Source organism: Salvelinus sp. IW2-2015, linkage group LG9 (assembly GCF_002910315.2).
Source record: "Salvelinus sp. IW2-2015 linkage group LG9, ASM291031v2, whole genome shotgun sequence".
In the NCBI taxonomy this organism is placed as follows: Eukaryota; Metazoa; Chordata; class Actinopteri; order Salmoniformes; family Salmonidae; genus Salvelinus; species Salvelinus sp. IW2-2015.
This window is the reverse complement of record NC_036849.1, coordinates 6021104-6044672: the sequence shown is the minus strand read 5'-3', so window position 1 is coordinate 6044672 and position 23569 is coordinate 6021104. Positions and strand designations below refer to the sequence as shown.

The 23569-nt window shown below is 41.9% G+C and overlaps 1 protein-coding gene across 2 annotated transcripts; it reads left to right on the top strand.

Annotated features, from left to right (window-relative positions):
- Nucleotides 1–14714: 14714 nt before the first annotated feature.
- On the top strand, nt 14715–20831 carry LOC111969055 (uncharacterized). Of its 2 annotated transcripts, XM_070445116.1 has the most exons (3): nt 14715–14807; nt 19243–19379; nt 19723–20831. In XM_070445116.1, the coding sequence occupies exon 3, from the start codon at nt 19885–19887 to the stop codon at nt 20377–20379; it is 495 nt and encodes a 164-aa protein (XP_070301217.1). In that variant the 5' UTR covers nt 14715–14807; nt 19243–19379; nt 19723–19884; the 3' UTR covers nt 20380–20831. The 2 variants fall into 2 exon arrangements, with proteins under 2 accessions (XP_070301217.1, XP_070301218.1); XM_070445117.1 differs by lacking the exon at nt 14715–14807 and having other exon boundaries at nt 18808–19379.
- Nucleotides 20832–23569: the final 2738 nt, after the last annotated feature.

Here is a 23569-nt window from a genome sequence, read left to right as displayed (position 1 = left end):
CACACACACACACACACACAAAATCTCTCTCTCTCTCACACACACACGCAAACACACACACACACACATACGCACACAAAGACACACACGTACACACAGACACACACGTACACACAGACTCACACACCCAGCCCAACCTTGCTCTGGCATTGGTCACGCTCCCCCTCCCCTCCACTCCACACAGCGAGATGCTACCGAAGATGACACTGTTAGTGTCCGGCTCTAACTGAGCATCTCAGATCACTGTTGCCGTCGTTAATGAAGTGCAAGCGTTTTTCGAGCATATTCTGCAGTTAGCCAGGAGCTGTGGACACTCAGAGGAGGCGAGGGAGACGAGGGACGTAGGCGTTGGATGGAGAGGGCTTCTGTCAGAGGTGATACCGGACCTCAGAGCTGATCTACAGACCAATCAGTCCCATTAGAGGAGGGCCAGCGCCAGCCTGTCTGAGGGGATGGACCCATACAGACCGGAGGTGGTCAGGCCTGGGACGGACGTGGCGCCTCAGATAGCAGCCTAATGATGGTGAGAATCCGTGGCTATCCCCTATCCCTGTCCATCTACGCCAGCCCACCCATGGACCAGACAGCTCCCAGGCCTACACTGGATCATGACAGACTCACCTCCCAGCTCAGCTCAGCCATGGATATGACAGACTTCCTCAACTCCACAGACAGTCCAGAGATAGGTTACGTCCCAAATGGTACCCTGTTCCCTTAACGGTGCACTACTTTTGAACTATAAAAGGAATAGGGAGCTATTTGGGACATAGCTCTAGGCTACACTATGGACAGACGTGGCACGCCTGGCTGGAGAGCTGTGGATGTGACGGCCCCACGCTGGCCTGGCGATGGAGATGTCACTGATGTCAGCCGAGAGGCTAGCGTTGGCCTGACACTTCCCAGCCAAGCAGACGAGAGGACATCAGATCAGGGATAATAGCCCTGTTAAGGATATGACGGCTGGCTCGCTGTCTGTCCAGCCACGGCACGGTGTCGGTCAGCTGCTCTGTGTGGCCCAGCCGCTTGGCCCAGGCCTCAGTGTGGTCTGGCTGATTCACAGAGGCAGTCCAGTCTGTGGCCGGAAAGAGATACAGGCCATCGAGGTAATCAGACCAAGCACATGCCTGATGCTGCATTTAGGCCTAAAGCCCCAAAGGGCAACTACAAGGAATGTGACCTCTTAGCGTCTGTAAAGTCTTGTCCATTTCATCAAGCCAACGTAGTGGTAACGTAGTGGTAACGTAGTGGTAACGTAGTGGTAACGTCTTGGGCTAGATGAGCATTTCACAGCATTTGCAGAGCAAGTGTGAGCTGTGTACAGTGGGAGTGGTTGTTGACTGCAATGTGTGGGGAGAACGAGGGAAAGAGAAAGAGAAATGGAAAGATATCCAAGAAGTTAAACTTTTTCCCCCTGTTTTTCACCTGACCCAATTATTGTACCTTGGCGGTTACCATACTGACAGCCTCCATCCGTGGTTACCGACGGCAACGTATCGCTACATTCTACCTTTGGAGTCCGAGATGTTTTATATTGAGAGTTATTCACAATGTGCAGCGTTTTGAAATATTTCCCTTTGTTTTGCTACCTTAGTTGTACACCTCTGGGACAAGTGGTTATGGTGGTGGAGGTGGAGGCAGGGAGAAGAAGGAGAGGAGCGGGACAGGGTTGTTCTGCTTTTCCTTTGGTTTACTTCATACCGAGAATAAAAATAACTCCAGAGAGAGAGAGGAGAATACCGGAGTCTAATTCTGTAAGGCTGTAATGACATTCTTAATCCTGAGCAACACAGGCTTAAAACACTTACAAAGGTAAACAAGAGTGGGAGAGTCATTAACTAGTACCTGTATAAAGTTACTTTGGAGTATCTTCAATCGATAAAGGGATGAACATGACGACAGAACAATTTGTGCTTATCAAATAAATACTGTGAAACCAATATTGAATAGAAAACTGAAAAATCATGTCCAAGCACATACTATAGGTATGAATCACTGCAAATGGCTTATGTCTCATGGATATCATTGTGTCTACCATAAATAATGTTTTGCTCATTAGCACATCAGGCCCATCATTCCCCATTCTCTATAGCCTATAGCCCAAAGGGAAGTCTGGGTAGTAATGAGATGTTTTCAGACACACAGACATAATGGAACATTCCAATGGTAGACTCCCCCCCCCCCTCCACTACATATCACACACACACACCCCTCTCCCATCCCACCAAGCCCCCAGCATCCTACCTGCAAGCCCAGAAGACCATAGGTCTGCCAAGGGAGGGCCCAAATATGAGATAATCTCAGTCATTCATATTCTGCTTCCTGACACAAATGATCTGATAATTCACATCTGAAGTGAATTAACATCTGTTGTTTGAATGGGGCTAATGTCTACCCATTCATCATTGTGTGTGTGTGTGTGTGTGTGTTGGTGTGTGTGTGTGTTGTGGGTGTTGTGTGTGTGTGTGTGTGTGTGGTGTGTGTGTGGTGGTTGGGTGTGTGTGTGTGTGTTGTGTGGTGTGTGTGGTGTGTGTGTGTGTGTTGTGGTGTGTGTGTGTGTTGTGTGTGTGGTGTGGTGTTTGGTTTTACTATCCTTGTGGGACCAAAGACCTCACAAGTATGGTATAACAAGACAAGGTTAGGGTTAGGGGTTAGGGAAATCGTATTTTGATTAGTTGAATAAATGGTTTGGTCCCCCAAAGGATAGTAAAACAAAAACTGTGTGTGTTTGTGATGTGTGGGAGAGAGAGAGAGAGAGAGAGAGGAGAGAGAGAGAGAGAGAGAGAGAGAGACGAGAGAGAGAGAAAAGAGAAGAGGAGAGAGAGAGAAGAGAGAGAGAGAGAGAGAGAGAGAGAGAGAGAGAGAGAGAGAGAGAGAGAGAGAGAGAGAGAGAGAGAGAGAGATCAATGATGGATATTTTAGGGAGCTATTTGGAATTACACAAAATCATCCAATTATGTTGAGAGAAATTGGTCCTCTATGTGCTACCGTGCATACAACATCAATGCAACTGAACTTTCACAAGGACCACCATCAACATCTAATAGCAGTCATTTCAATGAAGGTACACTTATCAAAGGTTCATCAAAATCCCCCAGTCAATCACATTAGCTAAAACTGGGAACCTTTTGTTGATTTGGGAAGTGGGGAACCATCAAGGCCTTTTTAAAGAAGTCCCAATAATTGTTGTAGTTTTTGAATATACATTTAGTTTTGATTTATATTTAATATTTTTAATAATATTTCAATGATATTCTGATTATATTACAATTTTTGCTGTCCAATCAGGATTTTTCTTGAGTGAAAAATCTATCTAGCTAGCTCACCATTGGCTAGGCTATCAGAAGCTGGATAGAAGTAATCTGCCATTCAACTGTATTAGGGCAGAATGTTGGAGTGACAGTGAAATCAACCAATCTCATTTTGACTTGTAATGGGTGGGACCATTTTTACAAAAACGTATGGAAACTTCCGCCTTCTCGAAGGTCGACAAGTTACTGCGCAGTAGTTTTCCCACGGTCTAGCTAGAACTTACTTATTAGCTTCACTATTTTCAAGATGAACTTTCAACAACAAGTGGAAGTGTTGTTGTTGTTATTAACTAGTTATCGCTGAAAAGAATGTCTTATGTGAAACATTGTTGCATTTACACTTCAGAATACAGTTACTTTGTGTGCTGAACGCGATAAAGATGTTTGTAATGGGAAATAATAGTTGTACATTTTGATTTGGAAATGCTTAGCCTAATGGTTGTGTTTTTCTATTCTTATGATTAGGACCTACTGGCTTATTATGTCAGAGTGAATGGGCGACTTATTCTTTAACATCTTGCTGTGTGTGACTCCTGTCTTTGTGTTTCACTAATAGTGGGCTCTCCTACATTGTGTGGTATTCTGGTTGCTGTTCTTCCAGCAACACGAGCCTGTCACTGTTGTCACTTTTGGTGATGGTGTGAGTGTTGCCAAATGGTAATAGGTTGTGTAAATAGTGTGGTGGTTGTTGATGGTAGTGCGGGTGTTGTCTCTGTGTGAGTGGCAGCCCGAAGCACGGCTCAGGCCTGTTTGATTCAGTCAGGCACATTAGGCCTAAATGATGCTACGTTTCTTTTATTTTTCTTGATTTTGGAGTTTGGTACAACCATGTACTACAGCGTTCTGGAAGATGTTTTCCCCCACTGTTGGCCTCGGTCCAACTGCCACAGTTCGCCACTGGGATACATATGGAAACACATGCTTGATCACAAGACATTATCCAGTTCAGCTGAACTCGTCAAGTTCAGCTCCAAGGCCTGCTCAAATAAATGCAATGCAAACTCAAACTCTTTCCTTTTCTTCGGGCATGTTCTTCCCTATTTAATTGGTTGTTGAGCAAGGCAGAGGATGCATGCTTTCATCAATAACACAAGTAAATAGTATACTCTCCCTCTAAAAGAAAATCCCTGGAAACGATACTTGAAACCACCATTGAAGCACCTTTAGACTTAAGCTTGTACAGACAATACTCAACACAAATGTGGTTTATTCTACTGTGGTGGTGAGTGACCATGGGCTTCTAACAAGACAGGTAAAGTGCACTGCGGGTAAAGTACACTGCAGGTAAAGTACACTGCAGTATTCAACATTTGTGTGTGTTTAGATCCAATTGAGGCAGATACTATATTCTGTACTCAGCTAGGCTAACGTGTGAGAAATCACAACACACAAGAGACCGAGGCGTCTTACTACATTTCATAAAAGCCTGGAGGTACAATAAAATACAGATGAGGCTTTCCATTCATCAGTGACGCAACTATGCTCCTCATCAATAGCTGAGATGGTAGTATTTATACAATACTCGTCTCCCAGAGCTAAAAATGCACATTTATCAGAAAGAGCGTTTCGCGGAAAATGTCTGATTCTCAGGAACTGAGACAATCTTTTTACATTCGGTATGCATTGTTATTGTAGTCTTTTTCTTCTTCATCAGTTTCACGCAGATGCTAAGATGGCGTTTTAAAAACTAAAACGGGATGAGGACAAGAGAAGGAGCGGAAGAAGAGAGAGAGCGAGGAAAGGGAAGGAAGGGAAGGCAAAATCCGGAGGATGAAGGGTGGGTATGAGTAAAATTGAAGAGAAAATCTGTGCGATTCAATCAAGCTTAATTCTATTTTGATAATTGTCTGTGCTCGCGTCTCTGCCTCTCTCCATAGGGATAGTGTGACTTGTGTACGAGACTGACAATGAAGTCGGTAACAGCAGCTGCTCGGTGCCGGGTAGCTTGTGTACCTCGCCGCTCAAGTCTTGTCAGTCACATTTCCCTAATTAACTAACATCTGCTTTCCATTTCCAGTTACACTGCATCGCCAGCTTGCCTCATGTGAATCGCAGAATCTTGACTTCCCCTGAGGTAGGAGCTCACTGTCAGAAGAACCCCCGCAACCACCCAGCCACCTCGTAGGGGTGACGCTTTAAAGGCCCTAACACACTGGGGAGGAAAGGAGTGGGGAGAACACATGCATGCGTGCTCACATACACACACACACATAAAGAGGCACACACACACACAAACAGAGTGTGCCGAGGCCACGCCATACACCAGAGGGGCCTTTGGGCGTGTGGCAGGTTAACCTCTGAGACTTCCTCAACCAATCGGCCGCCGAGAGACTTGGCAGTGACGCGGTCACGTGCCGTTTGGCTCGAGACGGTCCCTGCGTTAAGCATTCTCTGGTGACTTCAGACTCTTTTTCTCCATGAAGGACTAGAACGTCCCACTACGTGCTTTGGTGTTCCCCTGAGCTTGGGCTATTCCCAATTTGACCTGCATAACAGGTGTGTGTGTGTGTGTGCGTGTGTGTGTGCGTGTGTGCGCAGACAGGAATGGGCTTGTCGATCAAGTTGTTTCTGTGCCTGAATATACTGTATATCACAAGAGCACCTGAAACAAGATGGCAGCTACACAGACATAACAAATGCATTTGTTTACACTGTCTTTCTACTATCTCAGTGAAAGATGTAATCCTACATGAGGGAACCATTTAGGTTCCCTTTAATTGTGCACATTTCAGCTTGAGCACATTTATAGTTTTTAAATGTTGTGGTTTGACATCAGGATAGTATTGGACATTTCAGAGGTGTTAAAATAGACGGTGTGGGATGTCACTTCATTTCCAATCTTTTTTTCCAGACCACTATAAGCCTTAGCCACTGCAGAGTAAGGTGTTGTCTACTCATCACTATACTAATACAAATCTATATGATTTACTCAAACAGCACCAGTCAAAAGTTTGAACACACCTACTCATTCAAGGGTTTTTCCTTTATTTTTACTATGTTCTACATTGTAGAATAATAGTGAAGACATCAAAACTATTAAATAACACATATGGAATCATGTAGTAAGCAAAAAAAAGTGTTAAATAAATCAAAATATATTTTATATTTGAGATTCTTCAAAGTAGCCACCCTTTGCCTCGATGACAGCTTTGCACACTCTTGACATTCTCTCAACCAGCTTCACCTGGAATGCTTTTCCAACAGTCTTGAAGGAGTTCCCATATATGCTGAGCACTTGTTGGCTGCTTTTCCTTCACTCTGCAGTACAACTCATCCCAAACCACTTCAATTGGGTTGAGGTCAGATGATTGTGGAGGCCAGGTCATCTGATGCAACACTCCGTCACTCTCCTTCTTGGGTCAAATAGCCCTTACACAGCCTGGTGGTGTGTTGGGTCATTGTCCTGTTGAAAAACAAATGATAGTCCCACTAAGCGCAAACCAGATGGGATGGTGTATCGCTGCAGAATGCTGTGGTAGCCATGCTGGTTAAGTGTGCCTTGAATTCTAAATAAATCACAGACAGTGTCACTAGTAAAGCACCCCCACACACCGATCTAATGTCCATTGCTTGTGTTTCTTGGCAAGTTTCTTCTTATTATTGGTGTCCTTTAGTAGTGGTTTCTTTGCAGCAATTTGACCATGAAGGCCTGATTCACGCAGTGTCCTCTGAACAGTTGATGTTGAGATGTGTCTGTTACTTGAACTCTGTGAAGCATTTATTTGGGCTGCAATTTCTGAGGCTGGTACCTCTAATGAACGTATCCTTTGCAGAAGAGGTAACTCTGGGTCTTCTTTTCCTGTGGCGGTCCTCATGAGAGCTAGTTCCATCATAGCGCTTGATGGTTTTGCTACTGCACTTTTTTCCTGATTGACTGACCTTCATGTCTTAAAGTAATGATGGACTGCCATTTCTCTTTGCTCATTTGAGCTGATCTTGCCATAATATGGACTTGGTATTTTACCAAATAGGGCTATCTTCTGTGTACCAACCCTACCTTTTCACAACACAACTGATTGGCTCAAATGCACTAAGAAGGAAAGAAATTCCACATATTAACTTTTAACAAGGAACACAGGAAAATGTAATGCATTCCAGGTGACTACCTCATGAAGCTGGTTGAGAGAATGCCAAGAGTGTGCAAAGCTGTCATCAAGGCAAAGGGTGGCTACTTTGAAGAATCTCAAACATACAATATATTTGCTTAACACTTTTTGGTTACTACTAGATTCCATATGTGTTATTTCATAGTTTTGATGTCTTCCCTATTATTCACAGTGTAGAAAATATAAAAAAGTAAGAAAAACCCTGGAATGAGTAGGTGTGTCCAAACGTTTGAGTGGTACTGTATATCAGAGTGGACTATATTATCAAGATGTGATTTATGCATACATATCTTGACATATATTTATGTTTCTTATGTGTCTTTAAATTACAATTGCTAGTGTAATTGTAACGGATGTGAAATGGCTAGCTAGTTAGCGGGTACGCGCTAATAGCATTTCAATCGGTTACGTCACTTGCTCTGAGACCTGAAGTAGGGTTTCCCCTTGCTCTGCAAGGGCCGCGGCTTTTGTGGAGCGATGGGTAACGACGCTTCGTGGGTGACTGTTGTCGATGTGTGCAGAAGGTCCCTGGTTCGCGCCCGTGTCGGGGCGAGGGGACGGTTTAAAGTTATACTGTTACATTGGTGCCGTGACCCGGATCACTGGTTGCTGCGGAAAAGGAGGAGGTTGAAAGGGGGGTGAGTGTAACGGATGTGAAATGGCTAGCTAGTTAGCGGGTACGCGCTAATAGCATTTCAATCGGTTACGTCACTTGCTCTGAGACCTGAAGTAGGGTTTCCCCTTGCTCTGCAAGGGCCGCGGCTTTTGTGGAGCGATGGGTAACGACGCTTCGTGGGTGACTGTTGTCGATGTGTGCAGAAGGTCCCTGGTTTGCGCCCGTGTCGGGGCGAGGGGACGGTTTAAAGTTATACTGTTACATAATCACTCAGGAAAGAAATCTTGTTCATGTTCAGTTCTGTGAACTGATGTGGCCATGTCGCTGTTTCTCCTCTGCCAGCTGGAAATAGACAAACCAAGCAACTGAGCAAGATGGCCTCTAGTCACCATATAGATGTGTGGATGCTGTCATTGAATAAGATGCTGTATATGTCCATGTGATGCTGCTGTACAGTATTACATAAACTCTCTCTCATGTCTGACTCCAACACATGCCCGGCTGACTGTCTCCTCAGAATTGTTTTAATCATGCATTTCAGGCTTTTATATGTTCTGCAATATTTACCACTGGTCCCATACCTCCTGATTTGGTTGGGATGTGAATGTATCTCTGAGGTTTTGAAAACAAAGGGTAAATGATTACATTTAAAAAATAATTAACAGATGGGCCAGCCTAGGAAAAAAAACATGATTTTCTACAAATGATTGCATTCTCTCCCCTTTGGTGTGAAAAGTAGATTCAAGAACACTTTTAAATAATTTGTTCAATTTGTTCCACAGCCAAAGAAAAGCGGCTTGGTGGAAATTCAGATTCATTAAAACTTAATTAATATGCATCATTATGTAAATGAGGTTGCAGTTAATGAGTTCTTAAAAGAAGCCTTCCTTAATTAGTTCACTTTTAATGGCATCATCATTTATCTTTTTTCTTTGAAGCAGAATGACGCGTGGAACTAGCCATTCCCGAAAGTGCTACAATTTTCAATTTTTTAATTATTCTTATTTCCTTAATTTTTATATGATTAAGAATGCATTTAGAGTACTAAATAAATTAGAAAAACATAGTATTTTTTCTCACTCACTTATTTCAATTAAAAAGGGATGTCTCTGTAGATGGAGGGGTGCTTAAAAGTTAAAGGAAGAGAAGCATTTTCTCTCCCAAAACAATCCATAGGTTCTCTCTATCACCTCTACAACAAGCTCTCATTAACAAAGTCTGGAAATACACATCATTATCTGACCTAAAACCCTATAACTTACATATCTGCTTCATGAAGAAGTAATTACATTCGTTTTGGGCCTTACCACTACTACTATCACTTTATTTAGTTATACTATGTTATACATTGGTGCTTTCTTTAATGGGAGAAAAAAATACAGTAGAACAGATATAGCTTACATATCGTAGTCATACTTGGCATCGTTTCACATTTGTTTGTAGCAGTGTGCTTTGGCTAATCATTAGAGATCTGCGTTCTGTCTACGACATCCAGCATTAGCCCAGCCTGGCACAGCAGTGGTACTGTGTTGTGGACTGTGTCTCATATATCTCTAACCAGTTTGTTGTTGCTTTCCCCCTTCGTTTTCCTCTTTGTCTATTTAGAGCAATGGAGCATGGAGAGAATGTTATTGAATTTATGTTATAATGATTGATAATTTTTATAGGTTGGAGGTAATGAAATCAACTTGTGATGAACATCAACAGTAGAAAGTAATTATACGTAGGAATTATAGGAGTAGTTACATTTTGACTACACAAGTATAAGAGCAAGTTTAATACAAAGTATTATAGAACCCAAAGACCAAATGTTTTTATAATTGTAAAAAATGATTGAGTAAAAAGTACATAATTTTCTTTAGGAATTTAGTGAAGTAAAAGTAAAAGTTGGCAAAAATATATATAGTAGAGTAAAGTACAGATAAACAAAAAAACTCCTTAAGTGGTACTTTAAAGTATTTTTACTTAAGTACTTTACACCACTGACCTTAGTGAGGAATATTTAACCATTTGGGAAGTTTGGTGAATTAAATCTTGAGATTTCTTTCATTTAGAAACATTTTGGGTGAACTATCTTTGTGCTACCCATTCAGTATCTTTGGGGGAATAGTGTTTCTGTTTTTCTACCTTACTGAGGAGGTCCCTCATTACCAGAGAGGTGAGAAGCAGCAGTGAGGCCTCCAGTACGCTAGCGTTTCATGTTGTCGGAGCGCACCTTCACTCTTAATTGATAACCACTGGCATTTGATCTGAAGGCGTTCAAACACACAGTCTATCTTTGTGCCTCCAATAAGACGACCATCTGTTGTTGCCAAGCTGAATGTTCATTAAATCAAATTTCCTACTGCAGGAATACGATTTTAATTGTAGATCTCAATGGCCGCATTCCTGGAGAGTGTGGGTAAGAGTAATCCAATTGTTGTAAAGATGGTGTTTGAGCTGGTAAACAATGAAAGGTGTTAAGGAGTGAGATTGTTTACATGTCTATTTGGTTAATTTACAGCATCTATATGGGACTTTAAATGAAAGAGTGTTAATATGCTGAAACACATAGGAATGTGTTATTTATCAAGCTACTATTTTGTTTTCAGGCTATAAAAGCCCAGTTATTTCCATTGATTATTCATTGAACTAAAGTTATTGCTTGACCAAAATCTCACCAAAAATCTATTCTAATGACCAAAATAATGGTTTTGTGAGGAGTGGATATGTAGCCAGTAAATATGATGCAGAGTTTTTTCCTCCTGTGATGTAGGGAGAGACAGTGGGCATGTGCTGGTGACACTGAGGACATTCAGTACATAATTCAACCGCCCACCGAATATTTCAATCTGTCAGCTCCTTGAAAGAGCTCTAGCAGTAAGATATAAATAAGATACTGTCTCGTTTCACCACGACAACTTTGATCTTTCTGTTTTGTAAAAAAAAAAAAAATCTTTCAACTACACAACTATAGTTGTGGATCTGTTCCTCTTTGTCGGCAATGAACACTGCTTTGCAGTTAAATGCATTGTTTGTGAGACCCTGCACCCACAGATTTAGTTTAGCCGGTTTTAATTGCCATCTGTGCCAGAGAAGGAAAACATACCTGGAGAGAGAGTTAACCAATAGATGAACATTACATTTTATTTTGCTCCAAATGAAAGAAAATAAAGAATCCAATCTCCAGCTAGATGCATTAGCTCTGCACTGTTTGGTATTATGTTAAGTTTTAGGGTTTTAGTTTTAAGTTTAAGGTTTTGGTTTTAGAGTCAACGGCTTAATGGTTAAAGGGAACTGTGTCGGTACAGTATATATAGGAGGTGACAATGGTAGTCTCTAAAACGTGGATGTGCCAAGTAACATGTCGGCCATTTTGAAATCTTCAAAATACCAACAGTGACATTTACATGCAACCTGATGTGTTTGGAATGGGACATATACACTCAACTATTCACATTATCTTGTTATTCAACGTTGTGATGTATATTATAGATGGTCCTTTTTTTGGGCTGACACTTGATCTCATTGCGAGATGCCTGTAGCCCCTGCGTGGGCTATAGATAAAGAGCCTCCAGCCCCTGTCCAGACATAACTGGTCATGAACAAGTGCCCTGGAGCGGGAGAGAGGGATAAGGAGTGAAGAGATGTAGAGCAGGGTGGCACCCGACCCCGTCTCCGCCCGTTCTGAACCAGGCACGGCCCTTACACAGGGCCTGACCAATTAGGGCTCAGAGATCTGGGAGGACCAAGAGGGCATGTCGCCGGATTGATTTTAGCCGATGTGATGTCTGAAGTTAGGCCCAGCGCCAGTCCGTTTAGTGATGCTCTCTTGGATTAGGATGGGGCGGTGAGTGTGAGATGATGGAGTTTAACATTCTATTTTGATCCCTTTCTTTTCTGCAAGGGAGAGGAGGGATGGGGGGATGTGGGGATAGGAGTGGTGAGGTTTGACAGAGGGAGGAGTGGACACGATTGTTTATCCAGATGTTCGTTTGAATGTGTTGACGGTTGATGGGAAATCTGTGTGCGTGTCTGTGTGTGGAAAATGCTGAACTTGAATCACACCTAAACAATGGTCCATTTTGAAGGATAAGGTCCTACTCTTCTAAATTCCTCAGTTCTTCATTCTACGGTATATTTCCGTCTAGAAAAAGAAGTGAGCGTTGAGAGTTAAACAGTTAAGCGGGGGCCATGTTTCTTTCTGTGTTTGTATGCTGTGTGTTTGGAACAGCAGTGCAGGCCGGGCCCTCTTTTGTTCTGACTCTGATGAGAAGGGAACCCTGCTAGGCTGCTATGAGCTCTCATCATCGCCCTGCGCAGCCCCACAGCTCTGCCAAGCTGTCGACAGCACATTACACACAGACTGGGGGGTGTGATTGACAGGATAAGGAATAACGAGTGCAGCGTTTGGTACAGAGAGATCTTTATCCTCCTGTAAGGATGATGTGCCACAGTGTTCTGCTCAGGAACCAAGGGTGGAACAATGGGTGAGAGTAGAACTTAGAATGTACAGTAGAGATGCTTATAGAATGGGTGTTTGTTGTGGAGTCAGGTAATGTTAGATTTGCTGGGCACTCGCCTTGACTTGACCTTTTGCCATCTTGAATTTGCATGTATGCAGATATGCGCAAACATACACAGATAACAACACGTTCTGTATAACAACATTAGCCAGAAAAGTCTCCTTCTGAATTATACTGTTACATTTGTTGTTTCATGGTCACCTTGGGTTATGCTCATGAATCTTTGTAAATTGTAGCACGTAAAATAAAATAACAATATTTCTTGTGAAAGTGCAGGCAGTCAATGTCAAAAACGTTTTTTTTTTTATACAGTTCTGCATCAACAAAGCAATTTGTTTCCCTTGAGTATACTAATTTATGAATTTCACAGTGACAGGTGTTACGGCTGCCAGTCATTATATGAAAATCAGCAAAATTCTAACCATGGTGCTTATCCTCCTGACAAACTGGGACTGGATTCATTCTGTCTGATTTGAGGGACGGCAGGCAGAGGCAGGTTAACTTCCCTCCATAAAGTGCATGTTTCGCTTATGTGTGCTCTACTTTAGGAAATAAAATCCCAACCCTTTTTTTATGTCTCGTTATTTGACAGACAGCATTCGGGATTCCAACAGTCTCCACAGAATTTCTCCTCAGACAAAGATCAGTGTTGTTTGATACAAGCATTTTGCATTAACAATTAACAATGCATGACTATAGCACCCTGAATTTTGAGGTCTCCATAAATAAAGAAGGGATGCCGTGCAACATTAAAGTTAATAGTATCGAGGGGAAGAAGTGTAAAAATGCACAGGGTGAGGAGAACAGTGAATCTATACTTCAGAGAATGCTTGAGGTACTGTGTGCGCCAGTAGCAACCTGCACTCAGTTGTGAATGTTTGCTAAAAACAGAGCTTTGCATGAAGATGTGTTTTACATTCGTGCAAACATTAGTCTCACTGTAGAAGAGGAAGTGTGGGGTCAACTCAGTCCCTGCTAGAACATATCCACGTTACTATCTGAAATGGAAATGAATGGAGAATTGGTACTGGAAAATGTATGGACTTGGCATATCAAAACTTAAGATCAGTGTCTGAAGACACTTGCGTTATTGTATGATTATTTGTATTGTCTAATTTGAGACCAGCATTCATCTCAGACACAATAAAAGTGTCTGCTAATTTATGGGAACAACATACAAATGATATTTTGACATTGAGTAGTCAGGTGGATAGAAAAGTGGGAGGTATGGTGAGTCACAATAAGTATGTTATTTATGCATATATATTGTGATCAAAAATATGTCAGAAGTAATTTTCTAATGAGTGACCGTGAATACATAAATATTGACACTTTAATCGATTCATGTATATATTTGATGAAAATTATAACTATTTATTCAGAAATATAGTTTAAATGACAGAGAATATTTGATATAGTACAATATACTACATATAACCCCTGTACATATAACCCCTGTATGAAACAGCTTCATGGCAGTTATCCACATGCTGTAGTTATGTTGTGTTAGAGATATACTTTAAGACGTGTTGGGAGCAGCATATCATATTTGGCATTAATTATGCACTTGTGTGATGAGCTAATTGAGTCGATCAGCTGCAGAAATAACATGAGGGGAGAGAGATGCATCTACAGTGATAGCGAGGTGTGTGTGTGTGTGTGTGTGTGTGTGTGTGTGTGCGTGCGTGCGTGCGTGCGTGTACGCATGCTAGTTTTCTCACATGTGAAGACGATTGTCTGTCTATACATGTACATTTTAGGAATATGCTTTTGCTTATATCACTATTAATTTGAATGATAATTCATGATAACAGTTATTATTATTTATTATTATTATTATTAATATTAGAAGTAGCAGTAGTAGTAGTAGTAGTTGTAGTATTTTTATTCGATTATTATTAATATACATAACTTCTTACTTTGGTAAGGATCATTTCTACATTTTTGGACATTGAACTTCGCCAAATGTAACCCTTCTCTCTATTATTTGTCTTTCGTTATGCACACATACAAACTAATGGAATCAATCCTCGCTGAACACAAAGCCATTTATTTGAAGGAAAACCCACACTTGATAAATTATTTAAAGCAATTGGGATTACAATATGTTATCAAATCAGAGCAAACAAAGGCTTCTCTCTCTCTCGTTCTGCGTTCTCTGTGCTGTTGGCAGGAGAAGAGTTGTGTACTAGCCAGTCTTCAGAGCCAGGGAGAGTCTGATGCTAAATAAAGAGAGATTCCCCGCAAACTGCTTATGATTCCAGAATAATTGGTAAGTTCCACGTAGACGTACAGAGACGCTGTTATTCAAATACAGTCTTTGTTGGCCTTGTTTACAGGAATGTTAATTGGGTCATTGACTGCGTGGACTATTCCTTTCCTTTGGCTTTTCTTACTTTTCTTACTTTCTCTCACTTTCTTTTTCTCTCTCTTTCTGTTGTTCGATTCCGTACTTATGAATGCACTTTCTTTCACGATACATTTTTTTCTCCAGTCTCAGACAGTGTTAGGTTACTGAAGTTACTTGCTGTTGCACGCGAACCCACAGTCAGTCTACCGGAGTCATTGTTTTGTTCAATGATGAAGTGGGAAAGATTGTGGGGAAATAATGATAAGAAAATGTTGATTTGAACTCAATTTGGTTAGATTTATGATTCTGTTATGCAATCCTAATTCAATTGAATATAACTAATATGTGTAAAAAACATTATTCACAAGCAAACCATTATGGATTGTCTCTCCAAAACTTGAAGCAGCTGGCGCTTTAATATTTGTTCTCGTTACGTGCGTTGAAGACATTTTTAAATGTTTCATTCATTTACACTGAAGAAAATCTAATCAATAAAAATACAAATAGTTGTAAAAAAAAAAAAAAAAAAAAGCAATTGTAGTGAACAAAGTTGTAGCGTTTTACAGTTGGCAATTTGTATCAGTTTACATATAAATACTACAACTTGTAGCCTCTACTAAAAAAATAACGACACATATAAGTACACACATATGTTTTATTCATACCTTTTAACCTGGTCCACAAAACGTAATAACGTATGTGTTTGCTAACATTATCACAACATGAAGTACATGCACACACTCCTGCACATTCCTGCACAACGGAACACTGGTAGATAACTTGTGGTGTACAGAGAGCATGTATCTAAGATGAGGAGTGTGTGGAGAGAGAGGTGGGTGGTTGAGCAGGTAAAAGAACAGTTCGTATTTCTCCTCTTCTCCTCCTCCTCTCCAGCTGTAGCCAATATGACACTGACGTGGTAGTGGTGGGGTTGGTAAAGATGAAGGAAGGAGGAGGGTGTACAATGTCATCCATCCTGTCATCATCCTTAAACCCAAACCATGCCACCCTCGGCAGCAGCTACAGCACAGGTGGCCACATCTCCGCAGTGGCAGGGCATGGGAGTGGGTAGGCGGGCAAACGGGTCACACAGGGCACATGGGGCTCGGGAGGAAGCCAGGCAGGAAGTGAAAAGAGAAAGCCGCAGGGTGAAGGAGTAGCGGGGGCGGACGGTGTCGGCCATGTTGTGTCAGACGGAGTGAGAGAGAGAGACGAGGGGAAATTACGCTCAGGCAGTCAGGAAGTCACCTCACACATCTCATGGGACTGGCACAGACACACTGTCCCAATTACGCTAACCCCACAAACAAAGGAAGAAGTTCTGCCACATCGGGGACAGATAGATCTCGCCCCTTTCCTTTCCCTCCCCATCCGTGCCTGCCCAGCACCAACCCAGCGAGACACCAACCCCCCACAATCCTGCCATCAGATAAGAGGCACTCAAACGCACCGCAGCCCCTCTGGAAGCGCAAGGTGTCACTTATGAAAGCCTCGCTCCCTGCTGAATATGCTAACGTGGATGAAAGGATGGCAAAACTTGGGGTTCATACGCAACTCACTGATTTCTTCGTCTTTTTCTTCCTCTGCTTCTTGCCTCCTCTCCTCTTTTATTTATTTCAAGTGCAGCTGTCTCCTCTATGGGCTTCTAGGCCCAAACAGAGCCATTCCACTATGGAACAGACGTCAATTCAACGTGTATTCCACGTTGGTTCCACGTAATTTCATTGAAATGACATGGAAACAACGTTGATTCAACCAGTGTGTGCCCAGTGGGCTGTATAGGCAGAGGAAGACATTTCTGACCCAGATATGGCTCAGCTGTATTCTATACGTATGCCTCGGCTCAATCAAACGCGCATCGCTAAAAAGCTGTGGCACATAGACATTATTTTTCCATGTGTCCAACAACAGAAATACATTTTTGCTCTCAAGCTAAATCTGTTGTTTCAGCTCAATCTCAATTGGAGAAACTTAAATGAACACCAACAAATTAGGTTACTCTTACTTGCATGTTCAACCTTTGCTCTCACAAGAGCCGAGCAATAAATACATTTCGTGTAATCATCACGTTGAGCATGTCACACATTCAGAAGTGAAATTGGAGGCAGGCCTCAACACGTATACTTCCGTGTACCTGGCTGTGTCACTATGGCGATATGTATAAGAATGTTTCTATACACATTGTCTGTTGTCGGAGCAATGTGGATAAATTAGCAAACCAACTGTAGGTGTCACTCTGAGGGATCGTCACTCTACACCCATTAAAATACAGCAGCGTTGTACAGCTGATCTTCCTTTCCGTTCCCCACCCTGTCTTCCTTTATCCCCATTCCACCATCCATCTGTCACTCTGCACATTTTTCATGTTTTCAGGTATGTTTTCTCCCCCTTTCCTTCCTCCTTCCTTCGTACGACAGTCTCAACAACAAACGAGCAGAACCTCCCCTCTTTCTCCCCTTTGAAGGAGGCCCATAACGTTACAGCGTGTGCTTAACACGTTTCTAATGAGGAGCTGTTGTTGGGCTGGGAGACGTAGGTAGATTAGTCATTGTATAACTACTAGGGAGATCACATTCTCACAGGTACACCATGCATCATGCCAGACTCCCCAGACATCCCTGTCCCTGTCCCTGCCCGCATACCAGCAAAAAAAATGAAAAAGCTCTTTATAATTCACAATGACTGAATAGAATACTTTTGCTGATGTCATAAAGAAAAGCATGCTCTGGTTGGCTGCCCTGTAAAGAAACAATGCTGAAACAAGATGAGGAGGAAGAAGGAATGTCTAGTTTCGGAGCTCCATAGTTCATAGATTACAGTTTGACAGATGGCATTGTTTTTAAATAACCTTTTTTTTCCTCCCGTACATACTGTCAACCTCTTATCCTTCCTGTGTCAGAGCTGGGGGAAGAGGGGGAACTTCAGTGTTACTTTAGCGTTGCTTACAGCACTGTGATACTAAGAAGAAATAAATCAAATAAAAACATATCAATATTCACACCATCTCAAATGGCACCCTATTCCCTATATAGTGCACTACATTTGACCCATTTTATGAAAGGAAATAGGTGGAACGGGGTACACAGCATGATTTCCCCCCTTCATCCTCCTTCGGTATCTCATTAAAGAGTGGCTTTTGATCTTCAGCGCTGCCATGTCCACCACGGGGTCAGTCTCTGTACAGGAACGGACAGCCCCGTCTCTCGCTCTCTACTCCCTTAACAGACTGATTGCATGGTGTGATCTCTAGTGAAGATAAAAGTGAACATGGAGGAGATGGTTGAAGTATGTCTTAATTGCGAAGGGAAACAGTCGTAATTTTCCACCCCTGCAGCAAATACATGAAATGGCTTTTTCCACACCTCATCATCCAATGAAGAGCTGAAGGCTTAGTTTCAGGGCTGACACCGATTGGATGATAGATTCACTCTGATTAAATCCAGCTGTCAGATAATCAGAGTTATTTATTTGTGATAACGCGTGTATTTTAGGTTATTGGGTTTGTTTTAGTAGTTGTTTCTTTCAGTTATTTAACCATCAATTATTTATTTTGTTGAACAATGATTGTAATTTGATTATAATATTACCATATTGTAAATTAATTATTCTGGGCTAGTTACAATATTTTATAATATTATACTGGTTGTAGAGACAATAGCATTGACACTCGTAGCGATCAGAGTCAAACACACATATTTGGAGTTTCTATCATGTAGTTTCAATGTATTTATTTTTTATTACCTTTATTTTACTAGGCAAGTCAGTTAAGAACACATTCTTATTTACAATGACGGCCTAGGAACAGTGGGTTAACTGCCTTGTTCAGGGGCAGAACGACAGATTTGTTCCTTGTCAGCTCGGGGATTTGATCTTGCAACCTAGTCCAATGCTCTAACCACTAGGCTACGCTGCCGCCCCCCAATACCTCCTGCTATAAATGATTGAAATCCAGGAGAAGATATTTTAGCGCCTGCCTGTAATAATCACGGATTATAATATGCTATATGATAAACTGCTTTCTTACAATTTAGAAAAGTACGCATCCATTTATTAATTTCACATGCTCAAACTAAAATATGAAAGCCCACCCTTCCCCTTGACACTACATTTCACTTGCGACTGCATATTCACAGACAAAGTGTGTTGTTCTTTTTCTCTCTCTTTGTCTGCACTCAAACCTGAGAGAATATTACATACAAATGAGACCAATGACCTATAAAATGAGGTATGGCTACCCCCAGTCTCCACCTATGGCAGATCACTCTCAGCACTGTCCAGACTGACACACACTCTCCATTTGATTGGCATATTCTATTTATTACCATGCAACTGGCTCTTTGCCGTTATTTGCTTTCAGATTATCCAATAAGAAAGGAGCAGCAGCACCGGGGCCATGTTCCATGATGTCACTGATGCAGATTGAACACCGAAAATGCCGTTTAGCATGCCGACCTGACCGGGGTTAGAAGAGATCGACTAGAAGGGAAGATGTGGGTAAGACACAATTTGAGAGGAGGTGTTTCCTTCGGGTTTTCCCTGGTTGTCAGCTCATTTGGTTAATGTGAGTCGTAGATGGTGGGAGATAGTGGGCACAGTAATACTGTTACAGAGCTGTCTGGTCCCTGTAGGTTAGATACCACTGGACTGTAGCCTCATAGGTCTTCACTATAACACCACCTTCTCTCTCGGAGAACAGGAGGTAGGCCTACATGTAAAAAATACTATTTTGTTTTTGTTTTGAAAGGCATAGGTTATAGCAAATTTGAGGTTAAATATAGGCTGAATGTTAAGTAAAATAGTAGCCAAATAATATTTTATTTTCGCTCACACCTTGGAGGTGGAGGTGTGTTGAGTGTAGACCCGTAGGATCTACAGTACCAAACACCCCCCGAAGTCCTCCATCCAACACATGTACCTGATCAACAGCACATCCTAGAAACTGAACCTCAAGAAGAAGAAGTGGAAGAAGAACAAGAAGAAGAAGAAGAAGAGGAAGAAGATGATGAAGAAGAGGAAGAAGAACAAGAAGAAGAGGAAGAAGAAGAAGAAGATGAAGAAGAAGAAGAAGAAGAGGAAGAAGAACAAGAAGAACAAGAACAAGAAGAACAAGAAGCAGAGGAAGAAAAGGGAGAAGAAGAGGAAGAAGAGGAGGAAGAAGAACAAGAAGAAGAGGAAGAAGAACAAGAAGAAAAGGAGGAAGAGGAAGAAGAAGAAGAGGAAGAAGAGGAAGAAGAAGAGGAAGAAGGGGAAGAAGAAGAAGAGGAAGAAGAACAAGAAGAAGAGGAAGAAGAGGAAGAAGAAGAAGAGGAAGAAGTGGAAGAGGAAGAAGTGGAAGAAGAACAAGAAGAAGATGAAGAGGAAGAAGTGGAAGAAGAAGAAGCGGAAGAGGAAGAAGAGGAAGAAGAAGAAGAGGAAAGGAAAGTCAGTCATATCAGAAAGCGATAAACAACATTTAGCGGAGGCGCCTTCCGTCTTCTCTCCTACTGCATTCTAATCAACGTCTGGAAACTCTAATTTATGAAATGTAATTCTGCCCTCCACTGGTATGAAAAAGGTGCACACACACACACACACAGGAGCACACACAAATATCCTGCTCTCGCAGACTTACCGTGGAGAAAAACAAAGTGTTTTTTCAGTGCTGCTAAATTAGAAGATTTGAACAACTTTTGGCACAGGTGGGTTAAAGTAAACCCCAAATAACTGTTATTTATTTGTTGTTGATTATATTTCGAACACTTTACTGCCAAACATTATACCATGTTTAACTGCAAGATAAAGACTAGAAACACATATAGCTACAGTATGTTGTAAAAAAATACGTTTATTACTGCACTTAAGTGGGTTTCATACATATCAGCCAAAATGTGTCACTTTCGTCTCCTTTACGTGTATCTACAATTGTTGTTTGCAAAATAACTTTGTCTAAACAATAAGTTGAAACAATTCTGTTCTTTGTTGTGAGTTTCATTCTTGACATTTTGTTACAGTATGTACTGTGCGGCGGAAATGTTTTATACACATAAACAAACAATCTGACCGCATACAAACAAACAGCACAAGGTCATACGACATAAAATAATTTGTCATCGTTGGTGTGTGTGTGTGTGAGCGAGTGCATGTCTGTGTCTGTCAGTGTCTGCGTGTTTTTGTCTCTACATTATGTGGGTCCCACCTCGCCTGGCTCCTGTTTGAAAGCCCAACCCGGCGTAGGGCGCAGGGAGGGAGGGAGCCGGGTAGAACTCTGGGGGATATGACATCACTGCTCCCCAGGGCACAACCAGGGCCATTGTCACCCCAGGTGTTGCCAGGGGCGATGGGCCTACTCTTCAGAGAGGACAGACCCAGTACAAACAGCCACGCTACCCCCCCCCCCCCCAAAAAAACCTGCCCCCTACCCTTTATCCCCCTACCCCTCACCCCTCTACCCCAGTCTCTCTACACTCCCTTTGAGTGCCGTCAAGTAAATGCACTCCTTAAAACTCCTCTCCCAGTCCTTCTGTCACAAGGTGCCACACAGCCAATGGGTTCTGATTGGCATGTGTCTGTCTGAGGATTTAAAAACACACAATAGGGCATGAAAGGAAATAGTTCCATAGGGTTGGGTATACATACAAGAATATGTACTATTACCTTAGCTCAGCATTGTCCTGAGTTTTTTTGGGGAAACAAACTAAATAAGTTACATCAATTGCATTCGAGAGCAACGTGAAATACATAAATACTCATCATAAAACATTTATGGAAAAATACATGGTGTACAGCAAATGAAAGATAAACATCTTGTGAATCCAGCCAATATTATATTTTACAGCGAAAACACAATATAGAAATATATTAGCTTACCACAATAGCCAAACACACAACCGCATTTATTCACCGCAAAGATAGCTTTAGCAAAAACCAGCAATAAATATAAAATAAATCACTAACCTTGGACAACTTCATCAGATGACAGTCTTATAACATCAGTTACAGAAACATTTATGTTTTGTTTGAAATGTGCATATTTAGAGCTGAAAACCGTGGTTATACATTGTGAAAATGTAGTAACTTTTCCCAGAATGTCCGGATATATTTCTGACACTCACCTAATCTGACCAATAACTCATCATAAACTTTACATAAAAATACTTGTTGTATGGCAAATGAAAGATACACTGGTTCTTAATGCAACCGCTGTGTTAGATTTTTTAAATAACTTTAGTACGACATACAGCTTGCGTTATTGCGAGACAGCGCCCGCTAAAAGGGCGGAGAATAGGACTAAACATTTCACACAAAAATACGAAATAACATCATAAATTGTTCTTACTTTTGCTGAGCTTCCATCATAATCTTGTACAAGGAGTCCTTGGTCTAGAAAAAACGTTGTTTGGTTTTAGAATGTCCTTTTGTCCTATCGAATTAGCAACCTTAGCTAGCCAAGTGCCGCGAAACATGTCCATCTTCTCTCTGACGCAAACAACGGAAAACTCCAAAAGTCCCGATAAACGTTGAATATCTGATAAAACTCGGTTGAAAAAACATACTTTACGTGATATATTATCACATGTATCAAATAAAATCAGAGCCGGAGATATTAGCCGTGTATACCGAACGCTTTTCAGAAGGCAATCTGGGGTTCCTTCTCGCGCCTTCGAAGCAATGAAATTTCCAGACCTGTCACTCCAAAAGCTCTTGTTCGACCTCAGATCAAGCTAGACACCCCATTTCACCTCCCACTGCCTGTTGACATCTAGTGGAAGGCGTATGAAGTGCATGTATATCGATAGATATAAGCCAGTTGAATAGGCAGGCCCTGGAACGAGCCTCGATTTCAGATTTTTCACTTCCTGTCTGGAAGTTTGCTGCAAAATGAGTTCTGTTTTACTCACAGATATAATTCAAACAGTTTTTAGAAACTTGAGAGTGTTTTCTATCCAATAGTAATAATAATATGCATATTGTACGATCTAGAATAGAGTACAAGGCCGTTTCATTTCGGCACAATTTTTCCCAAAGTGAAATAGCGCCTCCTACACACTAACAGGTTAACTCATCAGTTTTTTTCTCATTAAATCTTCTCATTTAGTAACACTGAAAAGTACACTCTATTTTCCTCCATGGCAAGACTGCTAGACCACCAGATGTGTATGACTGCTAGACCACCAGATGTGTGACTGCTACGATGTGTGTGACTGCTAGACCCCCAGATGTGTGTGACTGCTAGACCCCAGATGTGTGTGACTGCTAGACCCCCAGATGTGTGTGACTGCTCACCCCCAGATGTGTGTGACTGCTACACCCCAGATGTGTGTGACTACTAGACCCCCAGATGTGTGTGACTGCTACACCCCCAGAAGTGTGTGACTGCTACACCCCCAGATGTGTGGTGACTGCTACACCCCCAGATGTGTGTGACTACTAGACCCCCAGATGTGTGTGACTGCTAGACCCCAATGTGTGTGACTACTAGACTCCCAGATGTGTGTGACTGCTACACCCCCCAGATGTGTGTGACTGCTAGACCACCAGATGTGTGTGACTGCTAGACCCCCAGATGTGGTGACTGCTAAACCCCCCAGATGTGTGTGACTGCTAGACCACCAGATGTGTGTGACTGCTAGCTTCAACAGATGTTGTGTGACTGCTAGCCCCAGATGTGAGTGACTGTTAGAGCAGGAGATGTGAAAGACTGTTAG

What these genes read in the sequence shown, in the direction of transcription:
- LOC111969055 (XM_070445116.1), top strand. Translation starts at nt 19,885, where the DNA reads ATGATGAAGAAGAGGAAGAAGAACAAGAAGAAGAGGAAGAAGAAGAAG.